Consider the following 21,678-nt stretch of genomic DNA (forward strand, 5'->3'; position numbering starts at 1 on the left):
CAATAACAAAAACCGAAGCATACAGGCCAGCAGATGAGCAAAATTTCACTAGTAGAGAGAAAATATTAAGTAGTCAGACTGAGCTTGGACAAAGTTTCATAAATATCAAACAGGTCGATGTCGGCAGCTCGATTCAGGCTGTCAAGTGTAAAAGGTCACGCGTCAAACCAAACGTAGCATTGTAAACATAGCATATGCCGTCAGGGTGCAGTTCCACATGTGGCCTGAGGGAGCAGCATGACCAGCTCACTGCCAGGACTGATTTCAGCACCACGACTGTGGACAGCTCCACTAAGACGGGAACAAAGGACCTTTGTTAAATCACAGCCCAAAAAACTCACATTTACTTCCTCTCATTCAGACATGAAGCGAGTGTAACCGTGTCAGAAATCTGCATTTTCACAAGTGAAGATTTTTTGAATCCTTGGAATGTGTGACTGCCTCTCTCTCCTCACCTTTTTAACTGTTTTCACTCGTACTCATACTCCACTGATGCTCAGCGAAAGATTTGAGGATGAGAGCTCCTGACAATTAGCTGCACAGAACTATGAGTTTCCTAGGAGAGGGGAAAGCCAACAGGATAGGATTTACAAGATGAAAACTGCATCAAACAAAAAGCAAACATAGGGAGGCCCAAACACAGCGAGGAGCACAACGGCTGATTATCGTTACACATTACACGTAGGTTCTGGCAACGGACACCTTCCGCGGAACAATCTGGCTTGATTGGAGAAGCACAGGAAAACGAAGCAGTGTGTCAGAGCGTGCCAGCAGGGGCTTCGTGTTTACAACACACGCTCTCCTTCAAACCACACTTTTATCAGCTAATTGACAGTAATTTTCATTTATATTCCGTTTAATCATTCAATGGTTTATGGGCTGCCTGAGACAGCATCTCTAGACGGCAGCTGTCAAATAAATCCTGGCTTCCAGAGTTCTTAAACAAGTACCGAGCAATAAACGTGGAGTGATGTTGAAGTTATTGGAAGAGTTTTTTTCCTTGTTTTCTTTGTGTCTAGGGGACCAACAAACAGCCATTTATTTATCTGTCAATAAACAGTGTGGAAGTCTTGAACTGAATGCTAGCTCCCCCCAGTGATCACTAGTTGTCATATATCTGTTTGTTGGTCAGGAATAAATAAATATACAGAAATATAAAGAAGGTTTTAATATAAAGACATTGACTTACAGATTGACTATAGAAGCAAATTATAGGAGGTTGATGTTCACAGCCTGCGCGCATGTTCATCACTCATTTCAGACAGAGGAGAAAGCCGAAGGAAAGAGAGAGGGAGAAAGAAGAGAACACCTGACAAAGGCCAGGAGAGATGTTTTTGATGACCGATCATTATCAGCCGAAAGCAGAAAGCCTCAAACAGCCACAACCACTTAAAACAAACAATACCAGGCAGCAAACCTTTTATCCACCAGGTTTTTCTTTCTACAGCATTAATGAAAGGCTATTTATGGTTTCTGACAAACATACAGCACAATACTGCTGTGGTGAATAGGGCATTCATATAAGAATATCAACACGAACGTATGTATATATATGTCTGATAAAACAAATCGATTAAACAGTAAAAATGTCAAGATAATTAGATTAAATGAAGAATTAATTAGTAAAACAGAACTACAAGGCCCATAACAGTCCCTTTATGAAACTACATTTAAATTTACTAGATCTAGATTTTTATTTGAATCCACAACAAATTGCTCACAAAACATAACCTCCTTGGCTGAGCTAATAAAACAATGAGAATACAAAAATAAAATGTGATAACATTGCATTTTAGGAGAAAACAGTCAGTTGTCAACAAGTGACGTAAAAGGTGCGACAGAGGTTTGGGCCTGAGAGACACAGAAAGGGAAAGCATGGATAGTATATCTCAGGTAACAGAGCCAGAAGACCCCTGCCCGAGGATCGATTGAACTCTGCTTGATTATTTATAGATAAAAAAATGGAACATAACAAGGTGCCGGACGATGAAAAGATCTAAAACTCACAGGGCGTCGGTGTAAAGATGCAAGAATCTGAGTTAGTTAAAAGCCGAGCTGCAGCAGTTGACTCGTGGCTGAGGTCGGAGCGAGGAGTGTAACACAAACACGTTAGAGGAGAAATAAAGGTGATATACTCTAGACCTCTTTGGACCAATGAAGTAATGACTCTCTTCTGAGGGTCACCGGCTCTCTGACACATGCAGGGTGACCCTCGTCATTAGTTCAAATCAACATAGGAGAGAAGAATGGCTGTAAATTCAAACTGTTCTCCACTGCAAATACTATCCCATCAATCAACAAAAGCTGCTGATTTAGGAACAAGCTGTTTCCAATCGGCCGTGCTGCCAGCTGTCAGGCGGGGGCCAACTCCATCATCAGTCACGTCCCCTTCGCCCTCCGCCCTGCCGCGGCTCCTTCGCACCCCCCACTTGGAAAGCTCACCTGCCTCGCCCACTGTAAACACTGTTGTTTGCAGCTCCACTCCCCGGGCTGAGCTGCAGCCGTAAATCCCACGAAGGGTCGAAGTATCGAGGCTGCCGCGCACTCCACGGTTCCTCACCGATCATTACTGTACTTAAAGGTCATCGATGTGGCCCAGAGGAAAAGAATCGGCCTGATGAGCGGCAGAGACGTTTTCCAGACTGCAGCAGGCGGAGGCACTTCTTCACTGTCTGGAGGTTACACAGCGGTAATTAACAAGTCCACCAAACTTTAATCAGACTCATTATTGGTCTTTTACCGAGAGAGGACTTTTCAGGGGAAACAATTAATCAACCATTCTCTCGATTGACACACGTACACACACACACACGTTTGTACTAGTGTCTTAGTGAGGACACTGGTTGGTATAATGCATTCCCTAGCCCCTCACCCTAACCATCCAAACTAAATGTCTAACCCTAACCTAAACCTAATTCTAACCCTAACCCGAAAACCAAGCTTAACCCTCAAACAGCCCTTTGAAGCAGTGAATGTATCCTCATTCTGTAGGGTCTGTGCCTAAAATGGTCCTCACTAAGACACAAGTACAGAAACACACAAACACACACGCTATGAAATTAACTTTGCATCACTGCTTGACTTCTGAGCCTGCCTCCTTGACCCTCATCAATACTTAACTGTTTTTCTGGGAAGGATGCCCCCGCCCCCCCTCATCGACCTACTCGTTAGGCTATAACAACAGTACCAGTTGGTTCACATTAGTCAATGTGGGTGTTTATATTACATTACTGTAAATCCGTTAAGTCAAATTTCAAGTTCACAAGCACCGAATCGATATTTTTGTTGGTGCTGAAAATGCTAGAATCCTGCCGTGAAGTGCACTGTTAAAATGTGTTAATGAGATCTTTTTCCCTTTGTTGTTTATTTGTTTATCGCCTCCAACTCGTGTTTTCCTCAACAGGCTTACACATGTTCCTCTTCCCCAGTTCATTACCGACATTTATACTGAATTCTAATTAGTTTGAATTTCATCCTCCCACCAACTCCCTGATGATCAAACTAAAGTTAACATCCAACTCTTGTAAGGCTACAGGGGCTTACTGTACATGGCAGGTGAGGGGGTTCCTGTTTTTGATTATTTTCCATAATCTATATGAAGACACCTTATCTTTTTTTCTCCTGTGACCCCTAAACAACAGATCGCACCAGTCTCTATCACCTGCACAAAATGTCACACAGATGCAGCTCGTCTCCACGGCACGCCATCGAGCGCCTCGGCAGCTTTTCAGTGACTGCCACTCAAGCAGAAGTAAAAGACCCACACAGGTCAGTGTCTGACAAAAGCAGCAGGGGGAATATATATACCCCTGGAGAAAATAAGTGGGAAACAGTATAACAGCTGCAGATAATGGGTGCTTACACTGTGATCCCAGTTGGGCCACGTAGATCTCAGCAGTCCCGACCAGACCCACAAACCTTTCATTTACTGCAAGATTAGGTTCCTGCGCACTTAAAGCTCATCTGCTCCAATTTTAATTTAGCAGACACAAAGCCAGGCTCCTTTCAAACTGCAGACTTCGATATCTCCGGGGAACAAGAGTCTGCTCAGGAACATCAAACAAAGAAGACAGACGAGGACTGAAGGAGCCTCTGAGCTCAGAGCGAGAGACCACGGGGACGCATGCGGTAGCCAATTATTTGTCTTTGGGCTCAGAGGGGAAAGCTCGTGAAATACTCTTTTTGAAATAGATATACTTTTTAATAGACCCACACTTTTGATGATGATCTCAAAGAAGCCAGTGCTCACACATCATCACTGCTTTCACACATCATATCTTGCTTATATTCATTATCCATAATGCTCTGAGGACAAAATATTTTTTGTGTTTTCCACACACGAAAATATTTGGATTCATTACAAACTCTGAAGTATCTTAAATACCTATAAATCATTGTATTTAATATGCTTATTATTATGTTTTTTAAATCATTTAAGCATAATTCTTAAGTCAGGCACTTGACTTCACCTAATGAGTGTTGCACTTGTGTCTGAAACAGCTGCTTTGGTTTTTCTTGTCTTTTGGATTGTACGTGCGGACAAGGCCTAAGAAACCCAATTTTGTTCTACTGTGTGTTTTACATATATTGCTGGAATGACACGAATAAATTTAAACATTTCCAAACCACACAGGTGTAATTCTGTCCGTTATTTAGCATAATAATGCAAAAATATTACAGTGATTACCATGAAACTTCTGATATGTGTCAGGAGAGAAAACAACACATTTTGGTGCAGATCCGGACCAGCGGGCAGAGGATTTTTGTTTGTTTCTTTAACATTAGCGCATTTTTAAATGTTTTCCTTGATTTCTAAGAGAGAAAAAAATATGCAAATTTAAGAGACTGATATTTATGATTGCATGAAATTTGGTGAAGATCCCAAAAACCAGGATCTGGTGAATATTAATGTGGTTTCATCAGGAGAATATTGGGCCTTGGTGAAGGAATGCACTCTACGTACTGAATTCTAGGTTGTATATGAGACCATGACTGGTTTTGATCCTGATCTTATGTAGGTGTTAGATTTAAGATTAGCACAGACAAACTTCAGCAAATGGATGTAAAACAACAGCCCTCCAGCGTCCTAATCTTCAAATCATAAAACCAATGTGTGGAGAGTTAACAACACTCCACACGACTCTCAGTGTTTTTCACGAGTTCATTTCATCAAAGCAAACTTTGAAGATCACAGTAATTTACCAAAAACACCCAGAGGGCACCTTTATGGAATCTGGGCTGAAAGAGAAGCGAGCAAACAGAAGCAGCTTTTCGAAATCAGACGATAAAAACACAACAGCGGCAAAAGTTATGTCAACAAGGAGACGTTGAAGTTGTTCATTAAGTGCGCCACATGGGCAGCTGGCGTGTAGTTGGAGACTTGAGCGGGGTGAGTCAGCAGTGCGTTCACAGGGCATTAACCCATCTGCTGATCCAGTCCCTGTAAAGCAGACTTACGAGCCTCATGAACTTTATGTGTGCTCATCGAGGAATTACAAGAGGGTTATAAAATGGAAAAAAAAGTCAACACTGCTGTTTGGCAAGTACAGTAGTTCTGTAAAATTTGTTGGAGAGTAAAGCTCGGTCGCAAGGGCAATAAATGAGGAATTAACAGTGACGCGTGTTGCACACTCAGATCAGGGAGATATTAATCATCACTAATGTTAAAAACAGGGTCATTCACCGACTCTCACCAGGATCATTCATAACTCACTGCAGTTCATATTTTCTTCTTAAGAATGCAGATGAGATACTGAGGGGAGTAATTAAAGGCAAATTAGAAGCATCGGAATGAAAAGTGCATCATTCACTGCATGTTTAAAAAAGGTTTCATCATCAGGGTGCAGCATTTTCCCCAAGGACCAAAGTTTCCAATCATTTAATTATTTATCTTTGTCTCTCTTTATTATAACTTCAGGCTTTAAATGAGGCATTTTACACAAACAAACACACACACACACAAACACCAACCTGTATCGCTCTCCCACGCACACACATGTAAGTACACAGACAAAGACAGAAATTGAATAAGCTTCCCAGTCAGAATAAGCAATAAACAAGGTTCTCTGGTGTTGTTATTGTCATTCAACTGTCATCAGCTCTGCTTGAAAGGGCCAAAAATAAAGACCATCTCTATTATCTCTGAAGGAATCTACCCATTCAGATAGTTTTGAAATTATTTTGTTAGTCCAGGTCACTGTGACAGTTTACGGACATCTCTCAGGGGGCCGGCAGGAACATTCCCAGAAAATACTCAGAGCAACTGACTCGAATATTTATGTTCTCACAAACAGCCCCTCTGGATCATTAAAGTAAAATGTCCGGAGATGAGTGTATACCTTAAAGCACTGCTTTTTTTACATAAACTTCTACGTGAAACATTGAAACATAAAATATGAAAACATTGTGACAGCTTGTACACTGTCAGGTCTCGGCCTCTGGGTTTGGTTTCGGTTTTGAGACTCTCGTGTCAAACTTGCGTCACGTCAAAGCAAATGCATATTTCAGGCATCACGGCAGCCACAAGGACAAAATCCCAGGACGCCGAGCGAGATCAGTGTCAGCCGCTAAGCTGTTGCCCGAGTCCATCGAAGCCAGACACTGTTTCATCGCCTCCCGCTCCGCGTGTGACGCCGATAGCATCAAGTGAAAACATCTTGCCCTGCTGAGCTCCTGAGTGTGTGTACACACACCAAGGAAAAACGAATTACGATGTCCTTGATGAGATTGCTTAACGCTCCACAAATGCACAAATACACTGCGTAAGAAACAGCTTAAAGTTAGTTGATATTTTTTTATCGAGTCGCTTTTAGTGGCGGTGGTGAGGGAAAAGTGGTGGCAGTAAACGAATAGAGAGAGGAACAAATGTCCAAACCAGCATCATTGTGAATACAGATCAGCGTCACAACCGAGGGCCAAACCTACAATATGTGATTAAAGGTTTGAATGGAAATTAATATCTTGGATGTTGAGTTAAAATGAATGAATGCTGAGTCACACATGCGTCTTGTGTGCTGGTCACAGAGGATGAACTGGTTACCGGGCGAAAGAAGAGTCTGTGTGGGGGGTTTCAACTCAGGCATCATCCCCTCTGAGCTGATAATGAGATGGGCAAAGGGTATGAACCCAACTGAATAAGAAGGAATGAGGGAGGGAAGAAAGAGAGGATGAAGGGATATGGGTAGGGAAGAGGAAATGAGGATTAAAGGGTGAGGTGAGAGAAAGAGGATAAAGAGATGCGGGTAGGGATGAAAGAAGGATGAAGGGATGAGGATAGGATGAGAGGCGGGCGGTGAAGGGATGAGGGTAGAAGGTTGAATGGACGTGGGTAGGGATGAGGAAAGGAAGATAAAGGGATGCAGGTAGGAATGAGGGAAGGAGGAAGAGGGGAGATGAGATAAGGAAAAGAAGAATGAAGGGATGAGGGAAGGAGGATGAACGGACGCAGATATGGACTAGCAGAGCGAGGGATGAGGTAGATGGGTGAATGGACTTCTCGGGTTGAGAAGTCTGGAGCAAACAGAGCCGATTGGTTGACAGGGCATTCGGAGGTGTGGTTAAGGTGTCCCACTGCTAACTAGCTATAGTTAACTTCATGTAAATTACGATTGGTTAAATGTCTTTAAACAAGCAGCAAAGATCAGAGTAAGAAACTGATGCTTTAATACTAAACAAAATGAGTGAGGAAAGTTAATTTATTAATAGAAACTACGAAGAGACTAATTATGGAGTCCTATCAGAGGTTAGGACAAGACTAAATGTTTGTACTGTTGAGATCCACATTTGTCTAATGGGCCGTATATTAAATATGTATCTTAGTATAAAAAAAAGAGCTGATAATGCATGATAGGGATGAGGAAGCACTCTGTGCATTAAACTGCAACCTTTGCTTAACCACAGTTAATGCCTCCGAGTCGAGTGCATTAAAGTTTTTCTCTGCTGGATCCTGCTTGTCTGCTTTTAGATTTAAACATGTCATATCAAAAACATGTGATTTTATTCATACGTTATTTGAGGTGCAGGTGGAGTAAAAGATGGTTATACTGAATCCCTCTATTCACTCTATAAAACTGTGACACAGAGCTGCGTAATATACGTTGATGACACCAATCTGCCCTTCAGTGTGTGTCCCTAGAAGCTGGTGATGAAGTTTACAAGATGTCAACTTTATATATATATGACGACTGTTATTTTTGCAGGGAATTAACAAAAACTTACAACGGTGCCTGTCAGCTGAAATCCTCATTATATCATCAGACAGTTTGAGAGCTAAATAAATTAATAACGGACGCTGACACTTCCTCAAGACTAAAGAAGCTTGTTTTTCAAGTGCTCAGTAACCTGCTGATTAAAAGTCATAATTAAGACAGAGGAGAGAGAGAGAGACGCCATGTGGCACATTTAATAAACAGACGTGTCCCCCTGAGAAGATCTCACATACTCACCCTCCACAGTCTCTCCAGCCGGGACAACTTGTGTGTTCTCATTGTGACGGACGGAGCAGCTGCTCGTGAGTGTCGGTGTTGGAGAGTGAGCGAGGAGTGATGTGGACTCAGAGAGAGAGAGAGAGAGAGAGAGACGGAGAGAATGATGACCCTGTCATATACACAGAGACACACCTCAGCTCTCAGTAAGAATAATTCCGTTGTCAGCATCTCAGCACTAAGTTCTAAGCATTAAGACAAAGTGTGGGTCTGTGGTGTGTGTGTGTGCGTGTGAATGTGTGTGTCTGTTTTTGTCTCAGGAAAAAAACAGGTCAGCAAGGAGACCCCAGAATATCCACTGTGGTTAAACCGAAGGAGGTCAAAGTAACAGTACAAATAAATAGAAAAAAATTAAAAAATGTAAAACTACCACATTCAATTTTATATTTAAGTAAAAGTAAATACGTACTTGTATTTAAAGTAATACATCAACTTTTCTATTTGAGTAAAGGTAAATAAGTACTTGAGTTTGGAGTTTGGAGTAGAAAGTACAGATATTTGCTTTTAAATAAATAAAAATACATAAACTTAAGCAAGTAAATGATTACATCACACCAGTGGTCACCTTGAGAGAGAATCAAGCAGAACGTGGGGTCTGACTTCATCTTATCTCTGAAACACAACAAGCCTGGAGGAGATTGAGGAGGGATGAGGCCGGAGCGATCGGGCCCCTCACACAACAATCAGCACTGAACCACTTACCTGGGCCATTAGCTGCGTCTGGCTGTTCAGCACAGATCAGCATTACACACCACACGCAGAGCTGGCCCACTTTATGGTGCTTTTTAACCAGGGTTGTTTATCCTGTCTCTCCTCTACTTTTCTCTCCCCGGAGCAATTTACCCACACAACTCTGAATTTCTGGGCTGATAAAAGTTCTGCTCACGAAGCTAAAGGGCCAACACAGGCTGGAATTTTCTTTCAAGTCTCGGGAGGTCGGGTGGACGAAGGCGGTGACCCAGTGAAGCTAATACCTGTAAGGGCGTCGGTAAGTGCACATTGTATCTGTGCCCTCGAGGCTTTGCAGGAATACTGAATGAAGTGTCAGGTGTGACAGCTGCTGCATTCACCACCGTGCTGAGCTCCTTTCACTGGTGAAGGCTCAGAAAAGCAATGCAGGAGACTCTCGATAAACACAAACTTACAGATGTCAGGGTTATAATTTAAAGCAGCACTTAAGTAATGTCATATAGAAATATGTGAGAATACAGCAGGAAAATGTGATGATGTTTCTATCACGCAATGGACACAACAACAAAAAAATACATATATCAAAATGATATCTCGAAGAAAACAAGATTCAAGACCTTATAGGGATGGAAGCCAATTTCCCTAAGGATCTGGTGGGGACCAAAATTGAGCTAAATGGATGAACTCACAGTCATTAGGGGGCCAGAAACATTTCTCCGAATAGATGCAAATAAGCCAATGTTTGCTAACATGTAACTTTATAAAGTGATAAGATTCCACTGTTGTATTCATAACCTGTGCTGCTGCCCCCAGGTGGACAAAAGCTCAGTTCCCAATCATTTAAACAACAAATCGCTTCACTATAAAGAAGATACCTGTAAGACCTGCATGGAAGAAAGCCCCCATGTTAATTAAAAAATTCTGAGAAGAGACATATAACGGCATTTTCACATGCAGGACTGAATCAGTACTGGATTGAAAACGTCAGATTGAAACTAACAACATTTGTATATTTGTCTCAGCAAATAAACCATAATGTGAGCACAGCAAGATGCCCTCCCATTCACCACCAGCCATAAAGCCCCTGTATTCCCATGATGCATCAGCGAATGCAGTGAGCAGAGCAACATCAATCATCACTGTTTGGCTTTCGTATCTTCGGTGGGGGTACGATTCGACAGGCTGCCAGCTCCAGAATAGCGAATCACTCAATAGCACTCCCGGTTCTCTCCAACTCCGCTACACCACACAATAATTCTCCATGCGAGCGCCACACTCAACATCATCACAAAAGTCGGCGCTCGACTCCCAGCTCAGGGAAACGCAGACTATACCTCTCCGTCCTTCCCCATCTCAAGAGCTCTTGGTCTCATTCAGACTCGGAGGAAGAGGAGAGAAATATCGACTGGAGATGGTGGAGTACATACAAATCGAATGTCCCCTACAGAAAAAAGCCCTCTACAGTGACAATGACCCACATGCACTTGCACACAAGAGGTGAGTTAGCAGATATACACACTAACGCACACAACACACCACAAATCCAGAGATAAGATGCAGCGAACAGCTTATTACTCTTATTACTCATGCTGAGCTTTTTCCTATACGAGAAGTAACAAGCTTCAATCCCACCTTCATGGCTGCAGGGACCAAACTTTTCTCACCTGCCACCGGTGTGCAGACCGGAATGCACACAAGAGCTCTGGCGAGGATGCAACATGAACACCTTCCTCATGTGTTATTCATCTGAAGACTACACCAGAGCCCAGAGGCAGGACTAGGCCTGCTTAGCCCTGGCATAATTTTGGGAGTGAACCAACGTCAGCAGAGCTTTGATACAGCACAGACCCTTTGGCTTTTTCAACGCAGGTGCAACAAACTCAATTTACAATGGCTGCCTTTGGTTTTATTGTCATAATGGCACAGATGACTGCCACGATCGAATGCAACGTGGCCGTCACGTGGCCTCTCAAGTTGCCAGCATAACGCAGGGTCAACATATAGAGACAAACAACCATTCACTCTCATATTCACAACTACAGTTGTGAATATACAATACAATAAAACCTTCTTGCTGTGAGGTGACGAATATTCTGAGTTGTTCTCGCCATCTGATAAAGAAGGGCCACATCTGGGGACTGTTAGAAAAACACAATGTGATACGAGCGATAAGCTGAGTCGCAGCCTCAAGACTTTTGATTTCAGCATCAGAAGGATCATCACTCTTTGTCTCTGCGCTGACTCGGTCGCAACAGAAGTACAAAGGTGAACCTTCTGTTCCCTACAGAATTTGCTCCGCTGTAAAATGCCCGACTTTGCCGTGACAACTTTTTTGCCTAATTCTGCATGTGTGCATGTGTTTGTGTACCCGTTAAATGGTGCACTTGTGTGTCTGCGTGCGTGTGTCGCTGCTGTATCATGGCGGGGTCGATAAGAGAATGTGCCCGCGTGACACACAACAGATTACTGCTGCCTGATCTCAGCCCGGGAAACGTCGGTGAGGGGACTCGGGAGAAACAGATCTTCACTCGGCTTCTCTAACTCCAGCTGACAGAAACGTTGTAGGAGAAATATCCTGTACTGACTTTAAAGCTCTGTCTTCATTATTGATGATCTATTTCGAGTACTTATCTTATTTGATAAGAAAAACTAACATTTGTGAGCATGAAGTGTTGCTGCATAGATGAGAGCTTAAAGATCCAGCTCCTTAACCCACAGACGCTTATAAGGGTGAGGCAAACAGCTGTAACGCATCCTCCAATGGGAATTGGATCTGCAACCCTTCTTGAGCAAAATTGCAATCAAGCAATGTCTCTGTCAGTAAAAGGTCTTTGTGTCAGAGCGGTGTCTCGGTGTAGCTGAGGTTGCTTAGTGACCGTGTAACCTTTCCAGTCCTAATGAGAGGTGACATTATCATCTTCTTGGACCTGGATGAGACATTAGCCGAGCGAGCTGATTGGCTCGAAGCAGTGAAGGAAAGAATCTTGATTTTTCTGTATATTTGATGCATTTTTGACCTTATTAGTTACTGCAATATTAACATAATATGATCCAATGTTATACAGATTTTGCAATAACTAGATTGCCCTTCATCTCTGTCAGACAATTTCTTTTGAATAAATACTTTAAGCATCGATACGCCTCTTGAAATATATAAGACACCGTCTTTACTCATGTGTGTAAATATCATTATTCTGTTCATGTGCTCTGCTACACATGACATCTGTTGCTCTTCTGTCCTGGGAGAGGCATCTCTCAGTCTCTTGAGGATTCTATGTTTTTTTCCCTCCTAAAAGTTATTTTGGGAGTTTGTCTTCACTCTTTACGCTAGTTTTCAGTGAATTGCACCTTGTTAAGCTCTGTGAGAACAATTCGTGAATATGGGCTGTACAAATAAAATGTGTAAGTTTGTTTGTTTGCTAGTTTGTTTGTTTGTTTGAGTGATTGTTTGATTTATTGTTTGATTGAAAATACTGTGTCTTAGTCTGTGTTCACAAGAACCAAAGTCTCACCTACAGAACTGCATATACATCTGTACAGTGCAGTGTACAGAGTTGATACAATGATTGTTAGACATCAGTCTCTAGTGGCTAAATAGACACAGTGCATGGAAAAGCTATTAAAAAAAATGATCCTGCTGTTTGTTATTTCAATGGGATGGCACAGTGTAATAAATAAAAACTGCCATTTTGACAAAGCGAAGACAGTGAAGTCAACTCTTTGCTTTTTCCTCCTCTCTTAAAAGGAGCGGCACTCATTATTAACCACCCGACTACAGAAGCTAATCCTCGGATGGGAAAACACTGAAAACAATACCCGAAGTGAAAAAACACGAGACGGGAACAAGAGGAGAAAAGGAAATGGGGACGAGCCGCGTTCAAAGACGGTTATATTTAGCTGCTCGCGCTTAAAAGCAGCAGAAACCTTTTATATATCGACATTGAAGTTAGTAGAAGATCAACAATAAGGCTGATGACTGAGTGGATTTTCCTTTCTATGCTGCATGTTATTGACTACATTTTGATAAATTTGTTAAACTGAAAAATTAAAAGGATTAAAAGGTCAATTTGAATAAAACCAGGGCTGGCAGGTAAGGTAAACAATTATATCAAGATAAAGATCATTATATCAGTCGATGTCCACAATTACCTTTTCTGTCACATTATCAATTCTTTTAAGTGCAAAGACAGATTTTTGCTCGAGACTGAAGGTCGTCGATTTTTGTGTTTCACCTTCTCACTGTGCCTGCACAATGCATAAGCAATACATCAATATGTATTTAACCTTTGTTATATTGCTATTGAATAAATAATAATGATAATAATTGCCCAGCCCAAAATATAACCGATATCGAAAAATACAAAAAAGGAGGTTTTAATGACGGATGATAATGGGTTTATTTCTTCTTGTGATCTAGAATCTACCGTAAGCGGCCGAGGCCAAGAATCAACCGTTGGTCAGGATCCACGTCTTGTCTCATCACGGAGTAATAAGGGCTGTCTGTATTTAAACGCTGACTGATAGCCCTGTCAGCTTGTGTAATAATACAGTAAATCACCGAGAGGAAGAGGGACAGTCTCACAGCGAGGCGGCGGAGGCAGGGCGGCCTGCAGACGTGCTGTTGACAGGTCTGTCGGGGGCGGGGAGGTGGTGAGAGGCTGGATGATCGATGGCGTGGAACCGAGCAGGGAGATGCCGGGTGGGTGAATGACCTGTTGAGATGCCCGCCGGGAACGGAGGAACAAATTGGAAAAAAAGCACTTGTCGATAGTGAATACGACAGTCAGCAGAGACCGAGATGCTGCAACAGGAGGAGAGACTCGTGTCCATTAGGGTCCAGAGAGGGAACGACTTTCAGATTGAAGCGAAAAACAAAACAAAATGGTTACGGTGGATGGAACGTGTGTCATGACACAAGGGGAGGACACACAGTGGGCAATGTGAGGCCTGCCTCATCTCCAGATGGCAGTCAGAGCCCTCAACATGCAGCAGTGTGTGTGTGTGTGTGTGTGTGTGTGTGTGTGTGTGTGTGTGTGTGTGTGTGTGTGTGTTCCAGAGCTTGCAGCCTCACCCTCTCCACCTTTGCAACCATGGCAACGCTGAGCAAGAGGTCCTACTGAGGATGCTGTGCTGTCCTGAGGGGGGGGGGGGGGGGGGGGGGGGGCACTTGGTGACAGCACATTTGCCTCGTGTGTCTTTTGCTGTACACTGGTCTGAATGGTCAACCATGTTACACTGCCTATATTTCTTATTTAACAAATTGTATCGTACTTTGTTTTGAGCTGATTCTGTGCTCAGTGTAATCCAGTTGTCTTTTAAATGACTTTAAATAGCTTTTCTTTGTTGCTTTGCCTTGTGTTAAGCACTTGGATCGATTGTGTCCTGTAAGTCGGGCCACCTCGTTACATTTTAGGATTAGCTTTGTGATCCAGGTTCAATATGTTTAAGGATCAGACGACTATGGGATATAAATCCCAGGTGGAAACCACAGAGAATCATCTCTTGACTCAGCAGTCCCCCGTGGCTCAATGGAGCATGTCGCCATCCCTCAGTTTTACTGTTTTGCTCCGGTCTCAGATCTCATGAGTAAAATACTTCTCTCAGAGTTAAAAGAGTAATTATCTGATCTAGATGTAACTAAATTCTACACACTAAACCTTCGAAGATGTGACTGAATTTTGACAAATCAGTGAAAATAGGGAAAAAACACCATCTTGCAAAGTTAAGCCAACTGAAAAAAACAATCGTGGATCCAGCCCCTCATCAGGATCTAAACCGAAATGTACTGGGCTCTTCCCTCACGTACACTCACGTATCCTTTTGCCAAGTTTTGACGTAATCTGTCCAGTAGTTTTTGTCATTATCTTGCCTGCAAATTAACAAACCAAGTTAATTTTTCATCTCTCTCCATCTCCCCTCATTTCCTGTAATCTTTCCACTGCTAACTCTAATAACGGATAATAACAGAGCCAGATAACTGAGCAGTCACACACACACACACAAACACACACGGAAAACGCACATCTGGCTTTTTGTAACAGCACCTGTGTTGTGTAAGATGGTCACCTCGGGACACGTCATCATCATTTTAGGATGAATGCAGCAGTTGACAGAGTCTTCAGTGAGCAGTCGTCACCAAAAGCATTCAGTTAGCGCAGCAGCAGAGAGAATGAGGACAGCCGCTCACATCTCGCTGCTCTCTTCCTCTTTAATGGCGGAGCTCTGTGTGCCTGATTCATCTGAGCTATGGACCTCGAAGGAAACTCAGAGCTACAGTAAGACGAAAGGCCAAACTGTCTCACTCATATCTGAAGTGTCTCTAAGTTGAAGGCACAGTTAAGTGCATATGAGGACAGGCAGTGTGTGTGTGTGTGTGTGTGTGTGTGTGTGTGTGTGTGTGTCTGCCAGCCCTGGGCAAGACTATGACCAATACGAATTGAATTGAACACTTCTGCCAAGGTGATTATGAATTACTGCTTGTTAAAATCCAATTCCCTGTGATCCAAAGCTGGACAAGGACATGGGCATTAACAGGTTATCTAACACGAAAATTAAAGTAATCAATAGATGGCACTTTACAGGCTGGACATAAACCCTGAAATACAATCTTTGAAGTATTAAAAAAACACGGCATTTATCTAAAAAAATATCAATCAAAGAGCTCGTAGCTCTCGTTTTTTTCCCAGAGACAAAGCCTGCAGTGTAACCTCGCTATTTGAAAAACCCCTACTTTGCCAACTGCCTCCTCGGGGAGAATATCACACTGTCTTTATGTTATAAGAGCTTTGTTGTACAGGCAGTTATTATTTTTATACAGGAGCAGCTGATCATAGGTGAAATTAGGTCACCTTTCCACCGCACTTTAATCACAAATAAAGATTTGTGATTAAAGTTTAAAGAAAGATTTTAAAAACCTTTCTATAGCTTGAGGGAGAAATCTGTGATTTCCCTGAGTTATAATTAGTGAAATGATCCACTCAGATTGTTTATCAGTCGGAAACAACACAGGACTCACTGGAAGACGATGAGGGATTTTACTTTTAGGTTATAGAAATATTATTTGTAGTTGAACATGACTTTCTTTATTGTTCTCCGCCACTGGAATACTCGTGAATTCATATTTCTATAGTGCATATTATCCTTGCCAAGAGCCAACAGTCCTCATAAATTAAAACAAGCCTTAATGCCATTTTACATTTCTCAGCTACACATTGGTGGTAGGTAACAGTTTCTAACCATATGTTACAATACAGCCAATGTAAAAAGCCCACACCCGTTGTGAAACCATGTTTAAAGCGACTAGATTCAGATACTTAGATATCAGTCCTCTATACATGCCAGGTTTTTTCATCAACATCCAAAATTCCTGGAATCGACCCCTAATCCAGATCTGCACCACAATTTAATGGATGCTTTCCGGATCCATACCGTATCTTTCCACCACGTTTTGTAGAAATCTGCCCAGTAGTTTTATGGTAGTCGAGTCAAATTAACAAACGCTGATGATAGCATAACCTCCTTAATTAGCAGAGGTAATTAATCAAACTCCTCCAGGGGTAAATTGGCATTTATTCAGAAGGAAGCTGCCATGTTTGTCATGTTATTTTGCCGCTCGACATACGGCACAGTGGGTTGACTACGACCCCTGCAGAGCTGTGTGTTATCTCTCATTATTACAATGAGAAACACAAACAAAATGGAATAAAGAAAGACTCAATGGAGGGGAGGTCATGCAGGGGCCCCCAGGCGCCTGGTTGAAGGTAAAATGTCACCATATTTCACCTTTACACAAAAACAACAATTAATTTAGGACACTGGAGTTTCTATTTGGAACGAGGAGAAAGAACGACTGCTGATATCTCCCTAGGTGACTCAAACTCTCGCCCAGAACCCAGATGCTCGCACACAGAGCACAGCAACAATTAATCAATCCTACGACACCCACATCTCTCCTACAAAGATGCAGGGGCTGCATTGTGTCAGCTCAGGCACTTAGAGGAACGCCGCAGTGAACAAACAACCAAAAAATTGGATTTCTTCAAATTTTTTTGACCAGCTTTGAGCAAAAAAGCTTTTTCGCACAATCCAACCTGCAGGGTTTGGTTATTTTGAAAAACAGGCAAAACAGGAGCAAATGTCTGGATAAGGGAAATAAATTCATAGCATTTTCAGTCAGTTCTCACCCTCACCCTCTGCAAAGTAAATGGAAACAACAACAGCTCATTCAAACTTTCGCTGGAGGCGGCGCGGTCGGAAATAGCTCCTTGAAATGGTCCGCCCTTCTTCTGAGGCAAAAGGCAATTTCATGCTTCAGCACGGCTCAGGGGGACATCAGGACTAAAGGTGACTTCAAGGTTAACGGTGCAAACCTAATACACATGTTGGAAACCCCGGGTGAACAAAACAGCTCCTGGTCCCACTCCTGTAACACACTCCCAAGGTTTAATTGTGACTTAATGGAATTGCCCTCTTAAAAGTACTTAATATACTATAAGTAAGTCAAATAGCCGACACAGAGACTTTTAAATGAAATAAGGGGGAACGGAGATCACGGAGAAGCTTCTGTTTACCCTGGTGCTGCTGCTGTTGACAGCTAGTGCGGTGTCAGCGTTCAGCCTGTTTCCAACCTTATCCGTTGGTGCTCAATGTGACAGGCATCAATAATTCAGGGGAACATCCCAGTGTTGGCAGCCATTTACAGATGAGAGGCCAGTAAAGTGTGTTTGTGTTTGCTGTAGGTTTGAACCGGTGTCGGCTGCAACAAGCAATACACGTATTAACAAGTCTGAGCAGCGAGTCGGCAAGGTGGCAGGAGGCTGAAGCTTGAAGAGTGAAACCAAAAAAAACAAAAGAGACTGACTTCACTTGTTAATCTCTTTTTTTCTGTTGTGCTGTTGTCGTCTAGTTTAAAACATGCCTTAGAAATTAGTTGTGATCATAAAACTGAAAAATTTGATACAAACTCTGCGAAATAACCTAAATGCAAACACTGAATGCCACGAGTCAAACGAAGAACGACATGTTGGTCATGAGGCCTGATGTGGAGCGAGAAGCATTGGTTAGATGGGAAAAGATATCTGATAAGTTTCTATTTGGTTATTCCTATTTGGATCAGGTGATTACATCTGCAGCTGAGGAAAGAAACCGGGAACAACTTCATGATGATGATGAGGATGGAAACCAAACATGTTGGGCAAAAAAGCAATGCATGGATGAGAGTTCTAACATCTGTTTAATTTGGAACTATACTTAAAGGTAGGGTACTGTTTATCCTCTTTGTTGAAATCCGATCAGTAAGTCGTGTCTGTGGTCCTCACAGGACTCACGACCATTTGGCAGGCGTAACCGTCGGTTACTAACTGACCTGCCTGCGTCTGCACACCCTGCCCATGCTCTCACTTCAGCCATAGAGACATACACGTCTGAATGCCTCATACAGTTTGAGGATATTTAGTTTCATGTTATAGCTACATGCAACAACATTTGTGAATAACAGTAACAACAAGTTCTGATACACTACTGACCAAAGCCAAACATAACCATCCAGCTGATTAACTAATTCTCAATGATAAAACTCACCAGACAAGTTCTGATACACTACTGACCAAAGCCAAACATAACCATCCAGCTGATTAACTAATTCTCAATGATAAAACTCACCAGACAACTAGTAGTAAGTATTAAGACAAACGGTTTACATTTCTTCGTAAAGATGTTCACACTTCGTAATCTGCACTAAAAGGCTTTTCAACCCAATCTTCTGGCCAAGATGGGGACCGGCATCAAACCCACGTCAGAGCTGCCAAAGATCCCTTTGTGAAGAGACGTGACAGAAGCCCTGTCAGTGTTTCTGCCACCCGTGTGCGACCGAAAACCTTTCAGCACCACGGACAGCTCCAAGTATTCGAAGACGAAAAGCAAAGCAGTGCAGTTAAACACGACACCAGTTCCAACAACAAGCGGCTACAGGATATTAATCATGCTGTTAAAACTTTCTTGGACAGCCTGTGAAAAGTGAAGCCACTGAGAGAGCTTCTATATCTCCATGTGTGGGCCCGTACATGCGTGCAGAGATTTGCGGTTGTTGCGTGTGTGTGTGCTTGTGTCTTTGAAAATGAATGGTCTTAAAGACATATCTAGATATAAGGTGTGTGGTGGGAGGTGGGGGCGAGGGGGGTATGTTGGCAAATAAAACAGAAGTGTCTTACAGCCTCATCCTCCCGCACGCATTTCTTGCGGTACGGCACGTGAGCCCTGCCGTCGACGACCTGCTGCTGCGGGCTCTTCACCGCGTTCTCCTCGTCTGCGACCTGTCCGCCGAGGAGCCGGCTGGCCTCAGGTGGGTGCGGGAAGGAATTGGCGGTATTGATCTTCCCGGTGAATCTCTGGTACAGCGAAGCCATGATACAGGTCCAGTCCAATGAAAAAAAAAACAACACTTAGAGCATATCAGAGCCACAGACGGGTCTCTGTGTGGTGTCTTTCTTTCTTAGTTTGTTTTATTATTTGGGCAGCTCTATTTGTTTCCTGTGCGCTTCGAGGAGACCCGCTGGCAGACAGCCAGATTTCACCTCAGGGATGGAGCCCCCCCCCCAATAAAAAGATAAGGAGAAGATACTCAGCTGTCAAATACGCATCTGCGGATTGTGGCTGAGTCACTGCTGGATGTGAAGCCGATTCCTGTATCCGATGTCCTTTTCGCTTTATCCAGGCGCGCGGCAGACTGGTGGGCTCGAGGTGTCAATAGTTGCGCTCTTCTGTATTCACAACACGTTGCCTCCCCCTCTTCAGTTTCCCGATGCCTCCTGACAGCGAGAACAGCGGGCGGATGCGCCGAGTTTCCGGCCAGACATTCGATCCCCCGCCGGACTCCCGCTGATGGTCCGCAAACCAGAAGAAAGAGCAAAAAGAGAATGTTGCCACACTTTCGGCTCTGTTTTTTGCCCTCAAGCACGAGGAGTGTGAACGACGCAGAGATCCCGGCACTGCTCTCTGAAGACGAGCTCTGCATGAGAAGTGACCAGCACTGAGCTGCTTCTCCTGGAGCACCGCTGTCTTATGCCGCTTTTTACGCCCATTCACGCGCCTCAGCCACACGCGTTTCACCCCGATTCACCTTCATTTAAAAACCTCTAATTACACGAAGTCACTCCCTTTTATGATTTCATGAATATAGTTATTATTCTTTCTCCAAAATCATAGCACACGGTCCCAGGGCGGATCTCGAGTGCCTCTCTGTGGCGCACTGCATTAGAGCAGGCTGACCACACGGTCTCCAGAGAAATCTACCCTCGATCGTGTAAGGCAACACATATTCTTGTTTCTTAGGGAAAACAAAACTTTCGCAAACCATTAAACAACCTGAAACACAAAAGTACATATTACATTTTTTCTATATTTCAACACCCAGAGACAATTAGAGCAAAACGATGTATCTACGATTTAAGGGGCCACATGCCATACACATAGGTGCCAATTATATGTCAAACACACTGTAGCTTAGAGCCTTGTTCAAGCACATTGTGTACTTCCAAAAATAGAAAATTTTAATGTTCAACAAATTGTCACAGTTATGTTAGTATTTTAGTTAAGCTGCTTTCAGACCTTACTGAACTCCTTATAATCTCCTCACACTCGCCAGAGGGGCTGAATATGAGAGTGAGAGACTTTCTCTAGGAAAACTCCAAATTAAGTCCGACCCAATTGTCTCCAGAGTTCATGTCTGAAAATGGCTTCAGTGATAGTTTTTTTCTTCTTTTTTTTTATCGACAGGACAGCAGCACTTCCGATGCCCATCAGTTTTCCGCTGGGGCAAGTACCCCCCCCCCCCCGTGGTCCCGCCCCTGGATCCGCCCCTGCAGCAGGATAAAAAACTTATTTTTAATGTTCGTGCAAACCTCTCTCCTGCATAAACTATGACTTATAAATACTTTTTCTTTAAACCTCATCTAACAGTTATAATTTAAGCCAACACTGTGTCTGTTACTCCCCTAAATTCGTGCCCTACCTATACTTTCAGTTGGCATTCAGCTCATACACTACATTGCAAGTGATTTCATGGTTGAAGTGGTCATAAATGCCAAGGCCATGGAGCTCCCTGGTAAATGCAGAATATAGGCTTATGTGGGGTGGAGAGCGGGGGTAAGGGTCTTGAGTCAAAGTGTTCAAATTTCTGCCATTCCCCTGTCACGACTGCCACAGGCGAACAGCCCTCAGCCTCACACCGTGTCAGCTCAAACTATCACTCCAGCGGGCCCGAGCAGTATTTCTGGGAAATAGGTCATCTTCACAGGGGAACAACTTCAAAGCAGCGGCGCCAAAGCTCGGCTCAGATCAGCCCCGAGATTTTCTGAGTGCTGCCGCTCTGCATCGCCCGTTTAGTGAAATCAAGTCCATTTCACGAAGATCTGCAACGAGTAATCACAACACAAAGACCACAACGACATAAGTGAAACTATTCTAAATGCAATTCTGAGCGAAGAGCGAGTTTCATAAATTTTTCGTC

At 43.1% G+C, this 21,678-nt stretch overlaps 1 protein-coding gene across 2 annotated transcripts in view; it reads right to left on the reverse strand.

Moving 5' to 3' along the window:
* The window catches only part of LOC133968161 (dipeptidyl aminopeptidase-like protein 6), a 68,709-nt gene that overhangs the window by 34,518 nt on the left and 12,513 nt on the right, over positions 1-21,678 (reverse strand). Inside the window, exon 1 of one of the 2 annotated variants that reach the window (XM_062404047.1) lies at positions 19,382-20,043. The exons of the other annotated variant lie outside the window; for it this stretch is intronic. Within the exon in view, the coding sequence (XP_062260031.1) occupies positions 19,382-19,576 (195 nt within the window). The 5' untranslated portion in view covers positions 19,577-20,043. Of the gene's footprint in view, positions 1-19,381; positions 20,044-21,678 lie in introns of those variants that run through there. 2 annotated transcript variants of the gene reach the window in all.

The sequence above is a fragment of the Platichthys flesus genome, chromosome 14 (genome assembly GCF_949316205.1).
Source record: "Platichthys flesus chromosome 14, fPlaFle2.1, whole genome shotgun sequence".
In the NCBI taxonomy this organism is placed as follows: Eukaryota; Metazoa; Chordata; class Actinopteri; order Pleuronectiformes; family Pleuronectidae; genus Platichthys; species Platichthys flesus.